Source organism: Neolamprologus multifasciatus, chromosome 16 (genome assembly GCF_963576455.1).
Source record: "Neolamprologus multifasciatus chromosome 16, fNeoMul1.2, whole genome shotgun sequence".
Classification (NCBI taxonomy): Eukaryota; Metazoa; Chordata; class Actinopteri; order Cichliformes; family Cichlidae; genus Neolamprologus; species Neolamprologus multifasciatus.
Window position 1 is genome coordinate 24,896,562 of NC_140454.1, and position 21,391 is coordinate 24,917,952.

At 38.3% G+C, this 21,391-nt stretch overlaps 4 protein-coding genes across 4 annotated transcripts; all 4 read right to left on the reverse strand.

Moving 5' to 3' along the window:
- Positions 1–1,654: 1,654 nt before the first annotated feature.
- Positions 1,655–5,428, reverse strand: LOC146500895 (olfactory receptor 2K2-like). The gene is made up of 2 exons (XM_085136559.1): positions 5,373–5,428; positions 1,655–3,544 (listed from the first exon to the last, which is right to left on the reverse strand). Exons 1-2 carry the CDS (start codon positions 5,426–5,428, stop codon positions 2,962–2,964), a joined length of 639 nt encoding a protein of 212 aa, XP_084992685.1. The 3' UTR covers positions 1,655–2,961.
- A 5,663-nt stretch (positions 5,429–11,091) lies between these two features.
- Positions 11,092–12,152, reverse strand: LOC146500896 (olfactory receptor 10A6-like). Its single transcript, XM_085136396.1, is given in 2 exon segments — positions 11,092–11,554; positions 11,557–12,152. Coding segments are annotated over 2 exon segments (924 nt in total). The 5' UTR covers positions 12,101–12,152; the 3' UTR covers positions 11,092–11,174.
- Positions 12,153–13,434: 1,282 nt separating this feature from the next.
- LOC146500897 (olfactory receptor 13H1-like) lies at positions 13,435–16,057 on the reverse strand. Its single transcript, XM_085136395.1, has one exon. It carries the CDS (start codon positions 14,890–14,892, stop codon positions 13,957–13,959), a length of 936 nt encoding a protein of 311 aa, XP_084992521.1. The 5' UTR covers positions 14,893–16,057; the 3' UTR covers positions 13,435–13,956.
- A 2,488-nt stretch (positions 16,058–18,545) lies between these two features.
- LOC146500898 (olfactory receptor 11A1-like) lies at positions 18,546–20,887 on the reverse strand. The gene is made up of 2 exons (XM_085134619.1): positions 20,864–20,887; positions 18,546–20,257 (listed from the first exon to the last, which is right to left on the reverse strand). Exons 1-2 carry the CDS (start codon positions 20,885–20,887, stop codon positions 19,376–19,378), a joined length of 906 nt encoding a protein of 301 aa, XP_084990745.1. The 3' UTR covers positions 18,546–19,375.
- Positions 20,888–21,391: the final 504 nt, after the last annotated feature.

The window sequence follows — 21,391 nt, forward strand, 5'->3', positions numbered from 1 at the left end:
GACTTACTGCCCCACACATGGACCCTGCAATACCTAGAACCTGCCTATGATCAATGCCTAGATCACGGGATCCTATCAGCCATCATCAGGATTGGGGATTCAGTAGGGATGTGGCATGCAACACTAGAGGCCAACTTGAAGCCAATAGCACAAGTCACCATCAAGTCCAAGATTGTCCAAGGAGATGCCGTGTCCCCACTGCTGTTCTGCATAGGCCTGAACCCGCTTCAGTGAGCTCCTTGATAAGACTGCCTATGGGTCTTTGAGAGGAATATGGTCAGCCACCTCCTCTACATGGATGACGTCTAGCTGTATGCCAAAAGTGAACAAAACATCGATTCACTGATCCGCACCACCAGGATATACAGCAACGACATTGGAATGTTGTTCAGATTGGAGAAGTGTAGTCTGGATAACGAAGAGACGGAAGGTAGTCAGAACTGAGGGGATCAAACTACAGAATGTAACATTGCAGACATCGAGGACAGCTATAAGAACCTGGGGAATCCCAGAGGCAAATGGAAACCATGAATACGCCGCTAGGAAAGCTGCAGCCACCAAGTACCTGCAGAGGATCAGGCAAGTCCTAAATTGGGATGGGTACTGGTAATGGCACCGGTTCTGAACCCGGTAGTAATGGTAGTAACCAGACCGAAAAGCAGCGCACATTTCAGTGCTTTATTTTGGTGCTTTTTTTACCCTGAGATGTCGTACACTTTGGATTCTAGCCAATCATTTTTCCTTTGCAAGCGTAGTAGGCGGGCCCAGGTATGTACGTTCTCTTAGAGCAAAGCTACAGATTAAAAATGCCCAAGGTGAAGTGGTCAGAAGTCTGGCTGTACTTCACAGCAAAAGATGCAACTCAGCAGCCTGCAACAAGTGCTTCAAGCTGATACTGTGATACTGTGCAAAGGAGGTAACACCTCAAATCTGATGAAACACCTAGCGACGTATAGCATTTTGTTAAAAGCTGAGAAATGCACCGTATTTGATAGCTTGCTGCGAGACCTCACACCAAGCAGCACATCTACTGCGGTGTGGTGCCTGTTATCGGACCCGGAGTCAGCAACATCCCCCAAGAACCCGAAGAGGAGAGTCCTGGCCCCTAGCCCTGCCAGTGTAGCAGAAATGATGACCGATGATGATGGCAGCAGCAGCCGTTCTTCTCTGCGTCAGTAGCTTAATGTTGTTCGTGTGTAATTTACGTTGAGTAGGCTAACCACGTTATTACATTAATGCATGTAAGGTGAACTAGCAAACACCGTCGTAGTTACATGCAGCTGTCTTCTTGTTTGATGGCAGATACTCTCTTCACCCTGGCCAAAAAGGCTAAAATGACCAAAGAAAAAGTGGAAAACAGCTAAACATTTTTGTTTGTTTGTTTTTGGACAAAGTTTATGTTTTTTTTCCATTGTTTAAGCACTGCTTCCAGCCAAGAGTGATACCATATATGCCCTATAGCTGCAGAAAAGGCTAACATTGTTATCTTTTTACAAAAAACTGCTAAACATGAGAGATTTTTGGACCAATTTTGTGTTCTCCATTCTTTAAGCACCGGTTCGAGCACCATTTAAGCACCGGCACCGTTTCAAAAGTACCGGTTTGGTACTGGTATCGGATAAAACCTAAACGATACCCATCCCTAGTCCTAAGTAGTCAGCTGAGTGGTAAGAACAAGATCCGGGCTATCAACACCTATTCCCTGCCGGTAATCAGGTACCCTACTGGGATAAAAAGATGACCAAAAGCGGAGATAGAAGCCACTGACATCAAGACGAAGAAGCTCCTGACCATGCATGGAGGGTTTCACCCCAAGTCCAGCACCCTGAGGCTGTATGCTAAGTGGAAGGAATGAGGCCGAGGACTAGTGAGTATCACAATCACACACAAGTACCACAATCCAGATTGAGACAGCAAACATCCATGAGTACATCAGGAAGATGGCCACAACAGACTGAATGCTCAGTGAATACCTCATGTAGCAGAATCCCAAGAAAGAGGAGCAAGAGCAGTAACCATCATGGAATGACAAGTCCCCGCACAGTATGTACCACCAGCAGATAGAGGAAGTAGCTGACATCCAGAAATCTTACCAGTGGCTGGGAAAAGCTGTACTGAAAAACAGCACCATATTTCCAAAAAACCCGCAAACCTCCCCAAAACAGAAATCAGAAATCAGAGCTCCAAACATAAACTCAGTAATAAGTAGCTCCACCGTAATTGTTGATCACGTCAAAAATTTGTTGCAGCATGCTTGATACAAGCATTTCCATGAGGTGAGTGGGAACATTTCTCCAAGTGGTAAAACCAGAGGCACAAAAGGGCATCTACTGTCTGGAACTGTTGTCCATTTTTGTAAACTACCCTTGCCATCCATCCCCAAGGGTTCTCAACTGGATTTAGATCAGGGGACACGCAAGATGGTCCAAAAGAGTGATGTTATTCTCCTGGAAGAAGTCCCTTGTGCCGCTCGCATGTGTACTGTAGCGTTGTCCTGTTGGAAAAACTTTCATTCACCTTTCAATGTCCCATGTTTGGTGCTCTCTTGCAAAATCCTTTGAGGCCTTTGAAGATGTTTTTTGTTTTGGAAGCCCTTCAGACTCAGATGCCATCTGCGCAAAAAAATGTTTTTTGTCTCAATTCCATTTCTTAATGTTGAATGTTGAAGCTCTACTTGGAACCTTGTTAAGATCCAACCATGCAAACTATGATTTTTTTGCCATTTTTCAAGTGGTCTTAAACTTTTGATCGGGACTGTATGTATAAAATTTATGTATATGTCTCTGTGTGTATATCTATGTGTGTTTTTAGACAGACACTTCAATGGCTATTTTTCTAAGTAAATAAATTGCACAACAAAACACAATTCTTGCATATTCTCATATTTATTTTTAATATCTTTGTTTCGTATTATCTATAAGATGACTGATGAATGTTACTCTCCCAAAGAGCAGAGATGCTCTAAAACAAAGCTATTGATTTTCTCTTAAAAAGAAGCCTTTTGCATGAGTGCCTTATCTTTGGCAACTTGAATCCATAGAGAAACGGGGTGAGCATTGGTTGAAAAATGAGCATATACATAGGTAAAATTATGCGGACTTCATTTGGTACCTGAGTGATTATAAAGTTGGAATCAATAGAGTGAAAAATTGAGCCAACAAACAGGTTTGACACAGAGACAATCTGAGGGGCACAAGTAGTCGCAGCTTTCTGCTTGTTTTCTGTGGATGTTTTTCGACAAACTGCCAAGATTTTCACATAAGAGACTGAAATGAGAGTGCATGGTATGAAAAAGCTCACAATGAGAAAGAATATATCAGATAAAAAGCTATAGACTGAAAGTGAACATGTAAGTCTAAGTATTAATCTGTGGTTACAATACACATTTTCAATAATAGTTCCACAAAACTTCAAACTGAAGATAAATGAGAATGATAGTATTACACTAAGGAATGAATATATCCACACAAGCAGAATCATGAAAAACACTCTCTCTGTGTTCATAATGACATTATAGCGTAATGGATGACAGATTGAGATATATCTGTCATAGGCAGTGTTGGGTAAGTTACTTTAAAATAGTAACTTAGTTACATTACTAGTTACTTCTATCAAAAGTAACTCAGTTACTTCAAGTTACTCTTTACTTTCAAAGTAACTAGTTACTAGGGAAAGTAACTTTGGTTTTACTCAGAATTCTCTTGTTAATGTGTTGCTTCCATAACTTTGCCAGTCTTCTAGCTTGCTTACTTGCCACAAGTGCACTGTGCCACCTACCAATAGAAAGGAAAAGATAATGTGCATATTTCCACGAGAGAAATCCCACGCCTGGACCATCATTGACTGCTGCCATGATTCTAGCCTACGTCACAGCGTCATGTGCGCCTTTTAGATCCAACACAAAAACTGCAGTCGTGGTGCTTTGATTGTACTCAGAACTCAGAAATTCTGCCTTCTGAATAGGAAGATGTAGGCAACACCAGACTGCAGATGAGCTGCATACAGAGCTGGACTGGGACAGAAAATTGGCCCGGGCATTTTGACTTGAGACTGGCCCGCCATTATAGGAAAAAATCTTAAAGCCTTTGAATGAAAACAAACGCTGTTGTGACAGTGATGTTCACTGTTTTGATGGTATATATGCACCAATCTATCAATCGTTTGTTGTAAGATTCAGATAATTATTTTTTAAAAGCCAGACATTTTAAATGAGAATAAGAAAGAAAAGTATTTCCTTGTGCCCCCCTCTCCCTGTTAATGCCCTACCTGGCCCCCCTGGCAAACCTTTGCTAGACCCGCCCCTGCACAGTTACCAGCTGTCAGCTACTTAGAAAAGGATCCTGGGGTTATTTGTCTCTCAGAAACAGTTCAGAACTTCCCTTCAACTCATTCATGTCACCTAAAAGGTAAACCTGTTTCTCCATCACCTGCTTCAGCTCTGATGATTCAGTAAGGACATCTCCTGGTTTCATCTTCATGTTTCCCTCTCACCAGATAACCAAACCGATATTATGACCAGCAGCTTTTTTGCAGCTGTGGCTCCAGCAAACATCAGCTGATACTAGAAATTAATATTAAATTACTAACAACGGCTGATCAAGCTTAAACGTGCTGCTGTTGTTTAGCGCGACATCGGCTGGTTTCCTCTTTCTGGCGAAAGAAGTGGGCGATAAACAAACAAGAGAGCCGATCAGCTGATCATTGATCAGTTTTCATGATTGAAGTAGAAACAGGAGAGGGAGGGGAATGAAAGAAGAAGAGGCAGCTGTGCAGCAAAGACACAGAATAACTCCAGCTTTGTGCCTTTTTCATTGTAGCTGAATTACGGGACAAACTGTTCCTTTTCGCCTCAATAAGAAACACGTAATATTTTCTCTGAATACCAGACGGGACGGTTGGCAACTCTAATAACTTATGAACAAAATAAAGTTCAACATCATTAACTTCATAGCACCCACCCAGCTGTATAGAAACTCCGTCATGCTAGCTAGTACGCAGTACGGAAAAAGTCAGAATAACGAAAATAAACTCCACCTAAACTTGGTTTATATCTGACCCAGATAGACTGCAGGTCATAACTTCTTACCTGAAGTTCAGTTCACACTTGGACCGGCGGCCGCCTCGGGTCTCTTTTCCTCCTGCCTCCCCTTTCTCTCATCCACCTGCTGGCCTCCACCACTTGCTAATGTTACAGAATCTGTGGAAGCTCTGCGATAGCCACCACACGAAGTAACGAGTAACGACCATATCTAAATCCCAGTAACGACTAACGCGTTCCTGATTTTGGCATAATAACTAGTTACCGTGCTCGTTACCACAATAATAACGTAGTTACTGTAACGCGTTACTTAATAACGCGTTAGTCCCAACACTGGTCATAGGCCATGGCTGCTAAACCGCAAAACTCAGCAGGCCCACTTATGTACATGCATGACATGTGCAGAAAACACCACGGCAGGGTCACTTCATGGCTGGTTGAAAACGTCTGTGAGAGCAAAAGAGGATACAGTGATGTGCTGACGTTTATCTCGTTCACACATAAGTTACAAAGCAGTATATACATTGGCTCATGGAGCCTTTTGTCTACACGTATGACCACAATAAGGACTGTGTTGGCCACACATATAGAGAGGTACCAGAACAATATTATTACAAAATACAGGTACTTTAACTCCCCAACATTTCCATAAGCAGCCAGCACAAATGATACTATCTTACTTGAGTTTCCCATTTTCTACACAATATCCTCACAGTGAACAAGACAATTTAATAATAATGTTATGGATTATCCTTTACTGATAATATTTTTATCAATAGTCTTTTAATATATAAGAACGAAAACCAGCTGAGCAAATTCTCTGTTATACTGTTTAAATAGTGTATTACAAATAATTGTTACATCATTATGCCATATTTCTTCTTAGAAGGTGTGACACTTGTAATAGCATGTGCACATCAGCAATCAACAAACAATTTTACAATATCCGGTAAAAATTATAGTTCAGTAATAATGTTAAGAATGATCCTTGTAGAGTATTTCAGCAGTTTCCTTTAATTCTATTCTTTAAAAACTGTTTTACAAATGGATGTTACCTCATTATCACATATTTTTCTCAGCCACCTGTTAATAAATGAGCACATTAGTGATCAAAGAACAAACAGCAAACATTTTTATACAACTTTAAAACCTAATTTTTCATCAGATGTAAACACATAACATTATACTCAACTGCATCCCTCCAAGCTAAATGATACAAAAGCATGTGTTAATATTTATAGCTGCTGCAAAAAGGAGGAGAAATGAAGTGGGGTGGGGATGAACTTGAGGATTAGGTTAGAGTTAATGAAATTCTTTTCTTTGACAAACATTTCTGACAGTTTTTGTTTAAGTATTCTGCATTGAAAAATAATAAAAATCAAGATACACATTTCATCAGGTACCACAGCTTTTCAGAACTGTAGAGTAAGATAACCTTTTTAAAGTGAAATTCAAATTTCCCCACAAAACATCTCTTAAAGGTTTCAGAACTGAATTTAAATTTATTTGGGTAAAACATCAAACATAGTAATAAAATATCAAACGTAGTAATTTGAATTTCAGATTGATTTTATGAAGATTTCATTTTTGGCAGGATCAATTTCAACAGTTTTGTCATGGTCCGTGGGAGCAGCTGAGGGGTATTGTATTTGTCATTAGGATGGCTCCTTGCAAAAAAATAAAAAATAAAAAAAATTGAGTTTTACTTACTCCCCTGTAAATGGGTTGATTGTTTTCACCTGTGTCTCATTCCTCTGGCTGTCTTCACTTTCTTGAACCCTATGTGTATAAATAGTCAATATAATGGACTATTTATACACATAGTCCATTTAATGGATTAGTTATACACTTCCAATTAGATTATGTCACACTGTCTGTCGATCTTCTCAATGTAGTCCTAGTTTTGCCTGGATTCCTGTAAAGGATTTGTTTGTTTTTACTTTGGAATTTATATTTGATCTAATTCGTGATTTATTTCTGGGGGCATTCTGCTTTTGGGTTCTCATGGCTACACATGACCGTTGCAGTCATGTGTAAACTACTGAGAAAAGAATCAGTAAAATTAATAGTGATATTGAAAATGTTTGATTAAAAGCAAAAAACCCCCCAAACTCTTAATGGCCTTAAAAAAAAAAAAAGGATGGTTCCCTGGCTATTCTCCTGGGTGGAGCTGCCTGCGCGGCACCTGAGCCCCATCTGCTGTCAATTACAGGAGTAGTATATAAGCCAGTGCTGCCTGCTACTCATTGCCAGTTCATTCTTCCACCTACTGTGGTAACTAGGCCTCATCTACGCTCCACTTTTCCCTCGCCCTTTATTCGTGTTTAACTGTACAGGTCTCCACCAGTGTCGGTCAAGTTACTTGAAAAAAGTAATCAGTAACTAATTACTGATTACTTCCCCAAAAAAGTAATCCTGTTACTTTACTGATTACTTATTTTCAAAAGTAATTACTTAGTTACTTAGTTACTTTTTAAAAACACAATTTACAACCTGAATAGGTGATAAAGCGATAGATCTTTCAGCCCAATTCGACTTTTTCTGCATAATCCATCATACAAAATGTAATCAAATGGAAAACACCCTTTTTAAAACTTGTTTTATTAGTTTTAATCTTTTAACTTTATGCATCCAGCAAAAATGTAATTATATGTAACATTCTTTGACTGGAAGAAATTAGTTTAACATTTAAACCTATTTTCTGCACATTCCAGCACATAAAATAAAATATCTTTTTTTGTGTTTACACTCAGTCTTTCAAATAAATGCAAGTAAAACACAGCAGAAAACAAATAAAATCAAAGACTAGCGGTCCTGTTGCTCTATTTTCACCTGTAAAGCAGGAGTAGGATAGGCGGAGGTTTACCCTGGTGCAGGTGTGCCACAGCGGTCAGTTGAAGAATCCACGAATTTCTCTGTGAATTTCCCATTACGTTGTAGCGCACTCGGTGCTTGCATGGAAGTTCAGGGGTTTTTTTCCGCTGTAAAAAGAACTTTTCTTCCCACGCACAACGGACGCTAATGTTTTTGTCACTTTTTATGGAATCAAACTCAAAGTAAGGTCAGTACTTCCACGCTTTAAACGCTGCACGCTCATACTCTCTCCCCTACTCGATATATTATCCATTGTTGATCTGCACACAGCTGTTGTCACAAATGTTACACTCGCTTGCGTCACTGTCATGAGACATTCTCGCAAAAAAATCACGGTTTTAGTAACGCAGAAATGCAGCGTTCCTACGGGAAAGTAACGGTAATCTAATTATCGTTTTTGCAATAGTAATCCCTTACTTTACTTGGACTCACCACCTGTTGTATGCTCTCGAGCGCTGGCTTCCTTGTTCCACCTCGGTAATCTGCTTACTAGGGAAATCATCAACCTGTCGCTTTGCCTGCCTCTTGGCAACTCAGAGAACCGTTTCTCCTCTCACACTTTCTCTCTGGATTCTCCCACAGAAACCCTCCCTGAAGCTTCCCAGTCTGTCCTGCATGTAAGCCAACAGCACCTACTCACCTGCTCCTTTACCTGTCAGTAATCGCTTCTCCTTTTGTTGCAAAGCTCCCATGGTTCCGATCGCGACCTCTATGGAAAGCTGTCTCTGTTTCCACAGGCTCCTGCCAGACACCCCCTCTTCTTTTATGATTAGGCTTAAATCTGTCCTTCTTGATAAGGCTTAAATAAAGGGCTGAATCAGTTTACCTTGAAACCTCTCACTGCAATAGAGCTAGGCTCCTGGGGGCTTCCCATGACACACTGGGCTTTTTGTTTTAAACTCTGTTTATACACCACTTTGCATTTTATCATTAATTATTATTCATCTTTGGTGCTCTTCCATTGTGTGTCTTTTGTTCTGTCTCCCTTTACTCACTTCCAACTGGTCATGGCAGATGGCTACCCTTTCTCGAGCCTGGTTCTGCCAGAGGTTTCTTTCTGTTAAAAGAGTTTTTCCACCCTTATCACCATTCTTGCTAATTGTTGTCATCTGATTTTTGGGTTTTCTTTGTATTATTGTAGGGTCTTTGTCTTACAATATAGTGCCCCTTTGAGGTGGCTGTTGTGGTGATTTTGTGCTATATAAATAAAGATCTGTAGCAACTGACTCATGATGATTCAATGAGCCAATTGTGTGGTTTTACATGGTCTATCACATTGTGAGTTCCTTTTATTTCCAAGTGTTTCTGCTTTGTTATATCATTAACAGCTAATTTAGAATATTTAGTAGCGACAACATGTCACAACTGGACCTTTTGCACATCCTATCAAGGTACTATGCTGGAATTCAGCTCCCAAGAATGACCCATTCTTTCACAAATGTTTCTAGAAGCAGTCTGCATGCCTATGTGCTTGATTTTATACACCTGCAGCCATGGAAATGATTGGACCACATGAATCCAAAGATTTGGAATAACATATACATATATGTGTGTGTGTGTGTGTAGAAAGACAGGTAGGTAGATACATAGCTGTTTTCAAAAATACATATACATCTTCATAAATTCATTTATGTATCCTCATATTTAAATTATTTCTAATTATTTCCATATAAACATGTATTAAAATCTCTTAAAAAATATATAACTTTAAGGACAGTATGATAACCAGAAATATGGTGTACTGCCTGTTGGTAATGGGATAGAAGGTTAAGCTGTGAAATGAGCTCACTGGTTTGATTTATACAATCCATTAATCGATCAATACCTTTAGTGTCATGCATTGTTTTGTCAGTGCAGAATAATACTCTTAGCATTCCGCTGAAAGCTGATCATCCTACACCCTAAAAACTAAAACTGACATTTACTTAAAATTTTTGAGGCAACACTTTTACACTTAAAAATCTGTTCAATATACTTGACCAATTGAATAACTAAAGCTTAAACATATTAAGTTGAAATGAATAATTGTAGTTGTTACACAAACATGAAAAAATTGAGTAAAGAACACTGACATGCTTGGTCAATGTAACTGAAATATAGATGGTCAGTTAATTCAAAATTTTGTTCCATTTACTTAATATTGTAAACTGAACATAATCAAAATTGTACTTAATATTAAATATGGTAAATGGCCTGTATTTTTATAGCCCTTTACTTAGTTCCTATGGACCCCAAAGCGCTTTACACTACATTCAGTCATCCTGAATGTGTGTGTGAATCTACATTGCAGCCACAGCCACCCTGGGGCGCACTGACAGAGGCTGCCGGACACTGGCGCCACCAGGCCCTCTGACCACCACCAGTAGGCAGTAGGCGACCAAGACTGTTTTGAGCCACTGGTAGTCTAAGTCTAAAAACCAAACAAACTAATATGTAGTTGTGTGTTTCATAATACATGTATGAAAAATGACCACATGTTAAACATTTTTCCAAATGAAAGTTTAATTTTCATAAACATGGCAATAACTCGAAATAAACAAGCACTAAAAAGACAAGAGCCTTTCCCCTTTTAGCTCAAAGCCTTACATACTTGAAGGATAAATGGCAAACCAGGACAGCAAACACAATAGCTCAGAGCATTTAAAAAAAAACAAAATGAACAGAATAATGTAAAAGGCTCATGGTACTCAATTACTCTATGTTATTGTGTTTTACTTAAACTTTTCAGTTGTAGTTGCTGACAATAAATAATATTGATTTGAATAATTAATGGTTTTAGTACAAGATACTGATGAGTATAGATACCTATTTGTCAAATATTTTGATTCAATTTTAAACAAAAATATTAAGTTCATGCAAAGAAGGTATTCTGTGAACCGCATACTGATTTTTTTGTCTGAGATAAATGTAAATGAATACCTTAATTTAACACAAACACATACGTTAACATTTTAGACATTTATTTCAACTTATCAAACTATTAGTAAAAGGATATTCATAGATTTTATCAGGCTCAACTTATATTTATAGTGATATTTACTAAGTCTCTGAATTACTTTTTAGAGTGTAGGAGTAACAAAGAAAATAGATGTTGAAATGCTGCTATTGCAAAACAAATTTTAAAAATGCAATAATTACAATATAAACTGCATAAATGACATGATATGATGTGAGCAGATTTTATTTTCTTTACATTTGAAATCTATCAGATGATTGGTGAATATTACTTTCCCACAGAGCAGAGATGCTCTAAAAGAGCCTTTCATTTCTTTTTAAAAACAAACCTTTTACATGATTGCCTTATCTTTGGCAAATTAAATCCATACAAAAACGGGGTCAGCATCGGCTGACAAATGAAAAGATATATAGATAAAATGATATTGATTTCATGTGGTAACTGAGCAACAATAACGCTGGAATCAATTGACTGAAAGATGCATCCGACAAACAGGTTTGACACAGAGACGAGCTGAGGGGTGCAAGTAGTCACGGCTTTCTGCTTGTTTTCTGTGGATGTTTTTTGACAAACTGCCAAAATCTTCACATAAGAGACTGAAATGAGATTGAATGGTATGAAAATAGTCACAAAGACAAATAATATGTCAGATATAAAGCTGTGGACTGAAAGTGAACATGAAAGTCTTGGTGGTCACAATACACATTTTCAATATTATTTCCACAAAACTTCAAACTGAAGATGAATGAAAATGATAGTATTACACTTAGGAATGAATATATCCACACGAAGAGAATCATGAAAAACACTCTCTCTGTGTTCATAATGACATTATAGCGTAATGGATGACAGACTGATATATATCGGTCATAGGCCATGGCTGCTAAACTACAAAACTCAGCAGGTGCACTTGTGTACATAAAACACATCTGCAGAAAACACCACGGCAGGGTCACTTCATGGCTGTCTGAAAACATCTGTGAGAGCAAAAGAGGATACAGTGATGTACTGACGTTTATCTCATTCACACATAAATTACAAAGCAGTATATACATTGGCTCATGTAGCTGTCTGTCCACACGTATGACCAAAATAAGGACTGTGTTGGCCACACATATAGACAGATACCAGAACAATATTATTACAAAATACAGGTATTTTAACTCCCCAACATTTCCATAAGCAGACAACACAAATGACACAATCTCACTGGAGTTTTCCATTTTCTGCATATCATATATTAAGCAAGATAGATCTGTATTAATCTTATGTATGATCCTTTTAGATATGAAAAAAGAGTACCTGAGCAAATTTATGATCTTTGCTTTAAGGTTTGTTTTACAAATACATGTTACCACATCATGACATATTCCTTTTCAGCAGCTGTTCCACCTGTGTAGAAATGTGCACATTAAAAATCAAAAACACCAAACAGTTTAAAACTTAAATGTATAGATTCATCAGCTTTCAATAACAATAATATTATACTCAGCTGCTTCCCTCCCAGCTAAAAGCCTCTGTTAACATTTACATCTGCGGCACACAGGAGAAGAAATGAAGTAGGTGGGGCTGAATTTGATAGTCATGGTTAGAGAGAATGTCATTATTTCCTTTGAAAACATCAAGGGCTGCTGCTCTTCTGATGTCACTTTGCTCTGTGCATGATGCAACCTTTGGGCGAACCTTGGACTTTTGGGTGGTGTTGTCAATTTTGTTGGCTCTCTGTCATAGAGTATCACTTCCTGTTCCTGTTACAATACACAGTGGTGTTTTTTGTGTAGCCAATTTAATTAAAAACTAATAGATAGCCTGTAATTTCATGGTGTATTATTACGTGCTTCATCGAAAGCACATGCTCTGTTATTTTCACAGTATTCATTTACTGTGTCTTTAGGGATTTGCTAGCTTAGCATAGTTTGTAGCCAACTTGCTAGCAGTATGGCCTCCTCACCTGTCCCTCCTGCACCTTTCTGCTCATTTGTCTCAGATGTTTTGTTACTCCTCAGCCTCCTTTAGTATTAACAATATTTGTAATAAACATAGCTTGTTTGGCTCTGCAGGCCAGGATCACAGGCTTCACACTCTCGAAAAACCCATAACTAGCCAGACAGTGCAGATGAAGGTAGTGTAGCCAACGTAAAATTATAATTCACTACAGTAGTAATGACACCCGGTTACAGCAGCTGGATATCACCTAAATCAATATTGAATCGATGTGTAACTTTGCAAAACAATGTTGGATTCCAGCATTTTCTGCCCCTCCAATCGGAGCAGGAGCGACATGTTTAGTTGTATGTTCTCCTTAAATTGCTGGCTACCTGAGTGATGTCCAAAAAACGACTTTTAGCAGCTAACCAGAGTTGGGACAAGGAAGCAGAGTTGACATCAAGTGGATGACATCAAGCTGTATGCCAAAAGTGAACCAGACATCAATTCACTGATCCACACCACCATGATATATAGCAATGACACTGGAATTCCATAGAGGACAAAATTTTAAAACATCTATTTATACTTATATGTGTTTAATATAATATTTTGTTTGCAAGAATAATAACATTTGCTTTCACTGAAAAAATAAATAATCTCACTAGAAAAGAGGATATTACATGTTAAAAGTTGATTTAAAAAAAAAATTCAAAATGAAACAATAGATCATGTTAATGCAAATATATGAAGTCAGCAGGCTTTATTTTCTTCATACCATGTCCACAAACTATAAGATAATTGCTGAATGCTATTCTACCACGCAGGAAAGATATTGAACAAGGAGATGTATTTTCTGGTAAACAGAAGTCCTTTACACGATTACCTTTCCTTTTGCAAATTAAATCCATACATCAGTGGAGTTTTCTAAATAAATTCTTATTTTAACAAACCCATTGCATGCATACCCATAAATGTTTTGTTTGCAAGAATAGTACCATTAACATTTCATTAAAGGAGCTAAGAGGAAATTTGAGTCTGTAAAGAGCTTTTGCTGTATATATCAAGAAATGAATAAAATATGTCTATGAGATGATTGCTAAATATCACTCTCCCACAGAGTAGAGGTGCTCTAAAACAGTCTCTTGCTAAACAAAGTGATTTATTTTCTTTTAAAAAGTAGCCTTTTAAATGAGTGCCTTATCTTTGGCAAATTAAATCCATACATAAATGGGGTGAGCATTGGTTGACAAATGAGGAGATACATTGGTAAAATTATACGGACCTCGTCCGGTACCCGAGCTATTAAAAACCTAAAGTCAATAGATTGAAAAATGCAGCCAACAAACAGGTTGGACACAGAGACAATCTGAGGAGTGCAAGTAGTCACAGCTTTCTGCTTGTTTTCTATTGATGTTTTTCGACAAACTGCCAAAATCTTAAAGTAAGAGACTGAAATGAGAGTGAATGGGATGAAAATACTCACAATGGCAAAGAATATCTCAGATATATAGCTCTGGGTTGTAACTGAACATGAAAGTCTTATCATTAATTGGTGGTCACAATAAACACTGTCAACAATATTTCTGCAAAACTTCAAACTAAAGATGAAAGAGAATGAGAATATTAAACTAAGCGAAAAAATCCACACAAACAGAATCAACAAAAACACTGTCTTTGTGTTCATAAGGACATTATAGCGTAATGGGTGACAGATTGAGATATATCTGTCATATGCCATGGCTGCTAAACTCCAAAACTCAGCAGGTGCACTTGTGTATATACAACACATCTGCAGAAAACACCACGGCAGGGTCACTTCATGGCTGTCTGAAAACATCTGTGAGAGCAAAAGAGGATACAGTGATGTGCTGGCATTTATTTCATTCACACATAAATTGCTGAGCAGTATATACATTGGCTCATGTAGCTGTCTGTCCATATGTATGACCACAATAAGAACTGTGTTGGCCACACATATAGAGACATACCAAAACAATATTATGATAAAATACAGGTATTTTAAATCCCCAACATTTCCATAAGCAGACAGCACAAATGACACAATCTCACTGGAGTTTTCCATTTTCTGCTTCATATGAGACAGAGAACAAAATCAATAGTGTTATCAGTGGTTCTTTAAGATATAGATATGGGTATCAGATGCCCAAGAGAAGTCTCTATTATATTGTTTAAATGCTATTTTACAAATAATTGTTATGCCATTAAGACATCTTCATTCTCAGCAGGTGTTGCACCTGTGACAAAATGTTTACATAATCAGTGAAATAATAAACAATAAACTGTTCTATATAAGGTTCAAGATTTGAGCTGAGAAATTAATTTGAACGGAAGAACAAATGACATTATAACATAACATTATAGTCATTACCCTCCCCCCCAGCTCAAAGAGACAAAAGCCTAACATTTATAGCAACAGCAAAGAGGAGAAGAAATGAAGTGGGTGGGTCAAGGTTGGAGGCCATGGCAGACGTTCCTTTATTTTTTTTTTCTTTGTCTGTTTCTGACTTTTGTTTTAAGTATGATATTATATTTTTTATAAATCAGCAAAGCTGTTCAGAACTGTAGGGAAAGTCTAATGTCCCTACATGTTTCTCTAAATGTTTGTTATGTGTTTCAAATTGGAATTTGAATCTACAGACATTTAGTTCTGGAGTGGTAAAAATTAAACATAAATGAATTTCATGTTCATAGATAAAATTAAAAGAAACATTTCTGAATTTCGAACACACTGCAAAATGTAAATAAAAAGAGAATACAATCATTTGCAAATCTCATAAACCCATATTTTACTCACAACATTGCCTTTTAGGAAATAAAGTCATTTTTAATGTGATGGGCGCAATAAGTTGAGATTCGGGGGAGGGAAGGTTATAGTCAGAGCTGGACTGGGACAAAAAATCGGCCCGGGCATTTTGACTAGAGACCGGCCCACCAGGTATTATAGGAAAAACCATAAAGCCTTTGAATGAAAACAAAAACTGTTGTTACAGTGATGTACACTGTCTTGTTGGTATATATGTATCAATCTAATAAACTTAAACTACACCATCCTCCCTATTCTGGTATTCTAAACAGTACTTAGCCAAAACCCAAAGACTGCTTGGTCGAGTTAACCTCCTGAACTATCTACAACACATGGTGGAAACCTGAAATTAAGACAGAGAAGCCTATTCTCTGCACAGGACCAGATATAGATATATTTTCATAAACTATTCATTTACCACATCAATAAACAGCATGGCTGGGCAAAATATTATTTCTAACATTGCAACCTTTGAGAAAGAATAAAACTTAATTGACTTTTTGATGGCATTTTACACACAGTACTGGTACAGAATCTAGAAAATGTGGGGAAATACTGGCATCATATACATTACTTACTTCTGAAGAAATTATGATGGGAACCTGAAAAAAATTACTATGTACAATAATGGATTTCTATATTTTACATCAGATGAAAACGTTTGTTGTAAGATTCAGATAATTATTTGTTAAAAGCAAGACATTTTAAATGAGAATAAGAAAGAAAAGTATTTCTTTGCACCTCCCCCGGCACAAACACATCCTCCAACCACACACAACCATATTTTGTTTTCAAACTCCACTGCAGTTTATTTTACACCTCAATCATTTAGTAAACAATTAAACAAATAAAAGTAAACTTCCTCGTCAAGTTGTCTTTCGGTTCAGGGCATGTTCATGTTTCTGGTTCATGTTTATACTTCATAGCTTCACTCGTGTTCCTGCTCCACACCATCTTCATAGTTGTCATAGTCAATTGTAGTTTTCTCCAGTTTAGGTCTTAGTTTAGTTTTGCCCTTGTTACTTCTCGTCTTTATTTTGTTTCGTGTGTAACAAAAGGCCGAGCACCCCGACACCTGTAAGATAGAGGGGCTAAGCTAAGACAGTTTTAACCGAGAAAATGCTTGTTTTACTCCCTTCATGCAGCTCAAAGTTACTTGCTGTTCTGTACTCTAGGATGAAGAGAGGAGCTGAACTGTCAGCTGATCACCACCTGGTAGTGATTAGGATAAAGTGACAGAGGATGCTGGAAAGACCTGGTGGACCTAAACATAGTGAGGTTGTGCTGGGAACACCTGGCAGAAGCACCAGCCTGTGACATCTTTGACTCCCACCTGCAGCAGAACCTCAACAGTTTTCCAAGGAAAGCTGAGGACATTGACTCAGAGTGGACCATATTCTACACCTGCAATGTTCAGGTAGCTGCACAAAATTGTGGCTGCAAGGTAGTTTCTGCCTGTAGTGGTGGTAATCTCCAGACCAGATAGTGTATACTGAATTGAGTCTGTTAGACTTCTGAGGCAGCAGAATGCTCTGGCAAGCCAAGCAGTGTCCAGTTCTAACAAAAGTTCTAAATCAAAAATGAAGGAGTGGAAGGAGTTTTTTGAGACCATGGAAGAAGACTTTTGGTCCAACTGAGCTCAATGTAAAATTCCACACCTCCATTGTTGAGGCTGCAGCTTCCATCTGTGGCTGTAAGGTGGTTGCTGGTTGGTGTCTGTCGTGCTATAAACAGCTCATGCTATTGTGTCAGCTCGACACAATCTCACATTTCCTAATAAAAATGGCAAATGAAGGAATTACCTTCATTATCCCCTACCAGTATAAATTCACAGAACAGGTAACACCATGAATGAAGCATATACGACAAGACATTTTTTGACATATTTTTGTTTTGGGGAAAATGCTATTGTCCACTTCAGTACTTTCTGTGTAAGAGCGATTTGCCCTCACTGAGTGTGTTGCTATCTTAGTATTGTGGCAGCACGAGGTGAGAATAAAGTAAATACTCTTCACAGTTAAAAGACAACGCCACTCTGGGAATTTCACCCAGAGAATACTGGAAGTAACACTAATCACCAAGAAGGCAGTTAGGTTGTTATACTCAGTACAGAGACGAGGTTCAATGATAAAACAAGTTGACAATTTATTAATAATTATTTAAAACACCGTATAAAAGCACAATCATAAATATCCATGTACAAATATGCTTAAAAGGGTATTCAGAGCTGAGGCTTACCAGTGGAGGGGCAGGGATGCCACGCACAAACTCAAAAAAAGAAAACACACCAAGACACAAGTGCAACACAAGATCACACACTCACACTAATAAACTAAACAAGGCAGGTGTGTACACTCAAAGGATCCCACCACCAAGGCACCCTAGTCTCGGCACTCCGCATCTGAATAAAAGAAACAAAGAAAATTTTAATATATTACAACAAAACTAATATATAGCGCTGGGGGATAACCCAACTGCAGGACCACACTGGTGATCTGCAGCTATAAAAAGGGCCTCCCTCCAGTGGCGTAACAAAAATCCAAACTACAAATCAAAACAACAGAAAAATAACATACAATTTGGATAAAACTTTAAAATCGGGAGCAAACGGAATCGCCGTATTGCTCCAACTTGCCGTCTGCCCGACTATAAGTTAATCATCCGGTCAGTCAATATGTACGCCAGCTGACTCCCATAACCGGCATGCATATGGCCGCTGTCCACGCCGACGTCCACTTTAAAAAGCTGGCAGCAGCAGGAAAAGAAATCCCGCAACAGGAGCAGACAGTAAAAGCAAAGCAAAGCAGCAGCACTTCAGTTAGCGTTGCATAAGGCCCACACTTCCGAGTAAACCGCGCCAGGCTGAAAGTGGGTTGAACCAAGGAATAACATTCATCCTGCCACAGTATCTTAAATTAAAGTAAGTGGCACCTGACCAGCGCTATTCTCTGTCTGAGTAGAGGACTGTTTTCTTCTCCTGATTGAACTTAAATTTTGCAAACATTGCACCCAGTAGGCCCTACGTCTTGTTCCATGATCTCCCACACCTGAGTTTTTGCTTTAGCTGATATTATAACTGCACTATGCTTGTCCTACCTGAACTAATCTAAACATATACTGAAATTTAGTGCCAACTATCTCATTCAGGGATTACCATTATTACGGGCAGCAAGCACTTTGGAACTACAGTCACGTGTAGCTGCCACATTATTGCAGGTGTGGAACTGGCACTAGGCAAAGAAAACCAATTCTTTGATTTTCTTGTTACAATAATAATAATACTAATAATAATAACTAGGGTTCTGTTTGTTTGTGTGTTTATGAATGAGTTAGTCTGTATTTGTGATTGTAGGCCTATGTGTTCCTGTGTTCTATGTGGAACTTCATGAAAAGGGGTTGGATATTCCATCTCTGTTGTTTGGCCTTTGGAGTAACATTGCATCCAGTGAAAAGATCTTGTGTGCATTTGCTGTACGTTGGTATAAGTTCATGAGCATGATTTTTCTGCATATATATGTACTTTATTTTAAATAAATTCATAAAAACGCACAATTTTAGAGTATTTAATAAATTGCTTTGTTTAGTATCCAGGGAATATTACATGTCGCAAAGTAGCTTTTGCAAAATTATTTTAAAATAAAGAATTGCATTGGTGTGAATTCAAATATGTCTCTGACCCATAATATGAATGCTGAATGTTATTCTCCTACAGAGCAAAGATGCTCTAAAAGAGCCTCATTTTGAACAAAGACATTTATTTTCTCTCAAACAGAAACCGTTGATATGATTGCCTTATCTTTGGCAACTTAAATCCATACATAAATGGGGTGAGCATAGGTTGAAAAATGAGGAGGTACATAGGCAAAATTATACGAACTTCATCTGGTACCTCAGAAACTAAAATCTTGAAGTCAATAAAGTAAAAAATACACCCGACAAACAGATTTGACACAGAGACGATCTGAGGGGTGCAAGTAGTCACAGCTTTCTGTTTGTTTTCTTTTGATGTTTTTCGACAAACTGTCAAAATCTTCATGTAAGAGACTAAAATGAGACTGAAGGGTATGAAAACACTCAATAAGAGAAAGGATATGTTAGAAATAAAGCTTTGGATTGGAACAGAACATGAAAGTCTAATTATTAATTGGTGGTCACAATACGTGTTGTGAATAATACTTCCACAAAACTTCAAACTGAAGATAAATGAAAATGAGAAAATAAAACTAAGAAATGAATACATCCACACCAGCAGAATCAACAAAAACACTCTCTCTGTCTTCATAATAATATTATAGCGTAATGGATGACAGATTGAGATATATCTGTCATAGGCCATGGCTGCTAAACTGCAAAATTCAGCAGGTGCACTTGTGTACATACAACACATCTGCAGAAAACACCACGGCACAGTCACCTCGTGGCTGTCTGAAAACATCTGTGAGAGCAAAGGAGGATACGACGATGTGCTGGCATTTATTTCATTCACGCATAAATTGCTGAGCAGTATATACATTGGCTCATGCAGTCTTCTGTCCACACGTATGAACACAATAAGAACTGTGTTGGCCACACATATAGAGAGGTACCAGAACAATATTATTACAAAATACATGTATTTTAAAGCTCCAACATTTTCCTAGTTTTATACTTTACAAGATTCAAGATTCAATTACTGTCATGGTCCTGAGTCTGACAACTCAGCGTTTTGTATTTCTTTATATTATTCTATGTTCTTGTTTATTCTGTTATGTCTTTTGTTTAGGTTTGCTATGTGTTAGAGTTTTGTTTTATGCCTGCCTATGTTCCCTCTGTCTGTCCATGGTGTCACTGTGTCTGCTCCTGTGTCTTGTCTGGTCCTGGTCTTTTAGTTTCCTGTTTTATTCTGAAGGTCCTGGTCTTATGTGAGTTTGTTCAGTTTAGGTTTCCCCCGTCTCGTCAGCTGTGATTTCTTCAGCAACCAATCCTCCCAGTGTTCCCCTCTTGTCTCCCATCCCTTGATTACTGCTGTGTGTATTTAATCCCTGTGAGTTCTCCTGCCTGTTGCTGGTTCGTCTGTGTTATATGGTGTTTTGTTCTCTGGTCTGCGGGTTTTCCCTGTGTCATCCTATGTTGGTTCCCAGAGTCTCCCAGCGTCTCCATTTCAGGTCTGCTTGTGTTAGTTTTTTCCAGTCTAGTTTATCTCAGGTTCAGCACTTGCCACCTCCTTTGTAGTTTGTTCTATCACCATCTCAATAAAGCTCACTCTCATCAAAGTCAGCGCTTCCATCTTGGGTCCTACTTCCAACCTCCACTCGTCTGCCACTGCGGACGTGACAGTATGAACCAGCCACAATGGACCCAGCAGCATTCGACCCGCCCGAGGATCTCTGGGAGGATATCATTTACTCTGCGGACAGATTAATCAACTTATGGCTGGAGCACGAGGGGGAAGCCATAGCTAATTGGCTACAGCGCTTCGTATCGGGTCTCCCCTGGTTATTCAGCTCACTTCTATTATTCTATTTAAAAAAACAGAATCTTGATCCTAGCTCCACTAGTAATTATCAACATGTTTCAAATTTGCCATTTTTTAAGTATATTACTAGAAAAAATTGTTGAAAATCAGTTCAGGTCCCTATTATGTAAATTACACATTCTTGACCCTTGTCAGTCTGGCTTTCAAAAGCAGCACTCTACAGAGACCGCTCTCTTAAAAGTCTATAATGATCTATTAATGGCATCTGATGCAGGGAATTGTTCTGGGATCATTTTGCTTGATCTTAGCGCAGCC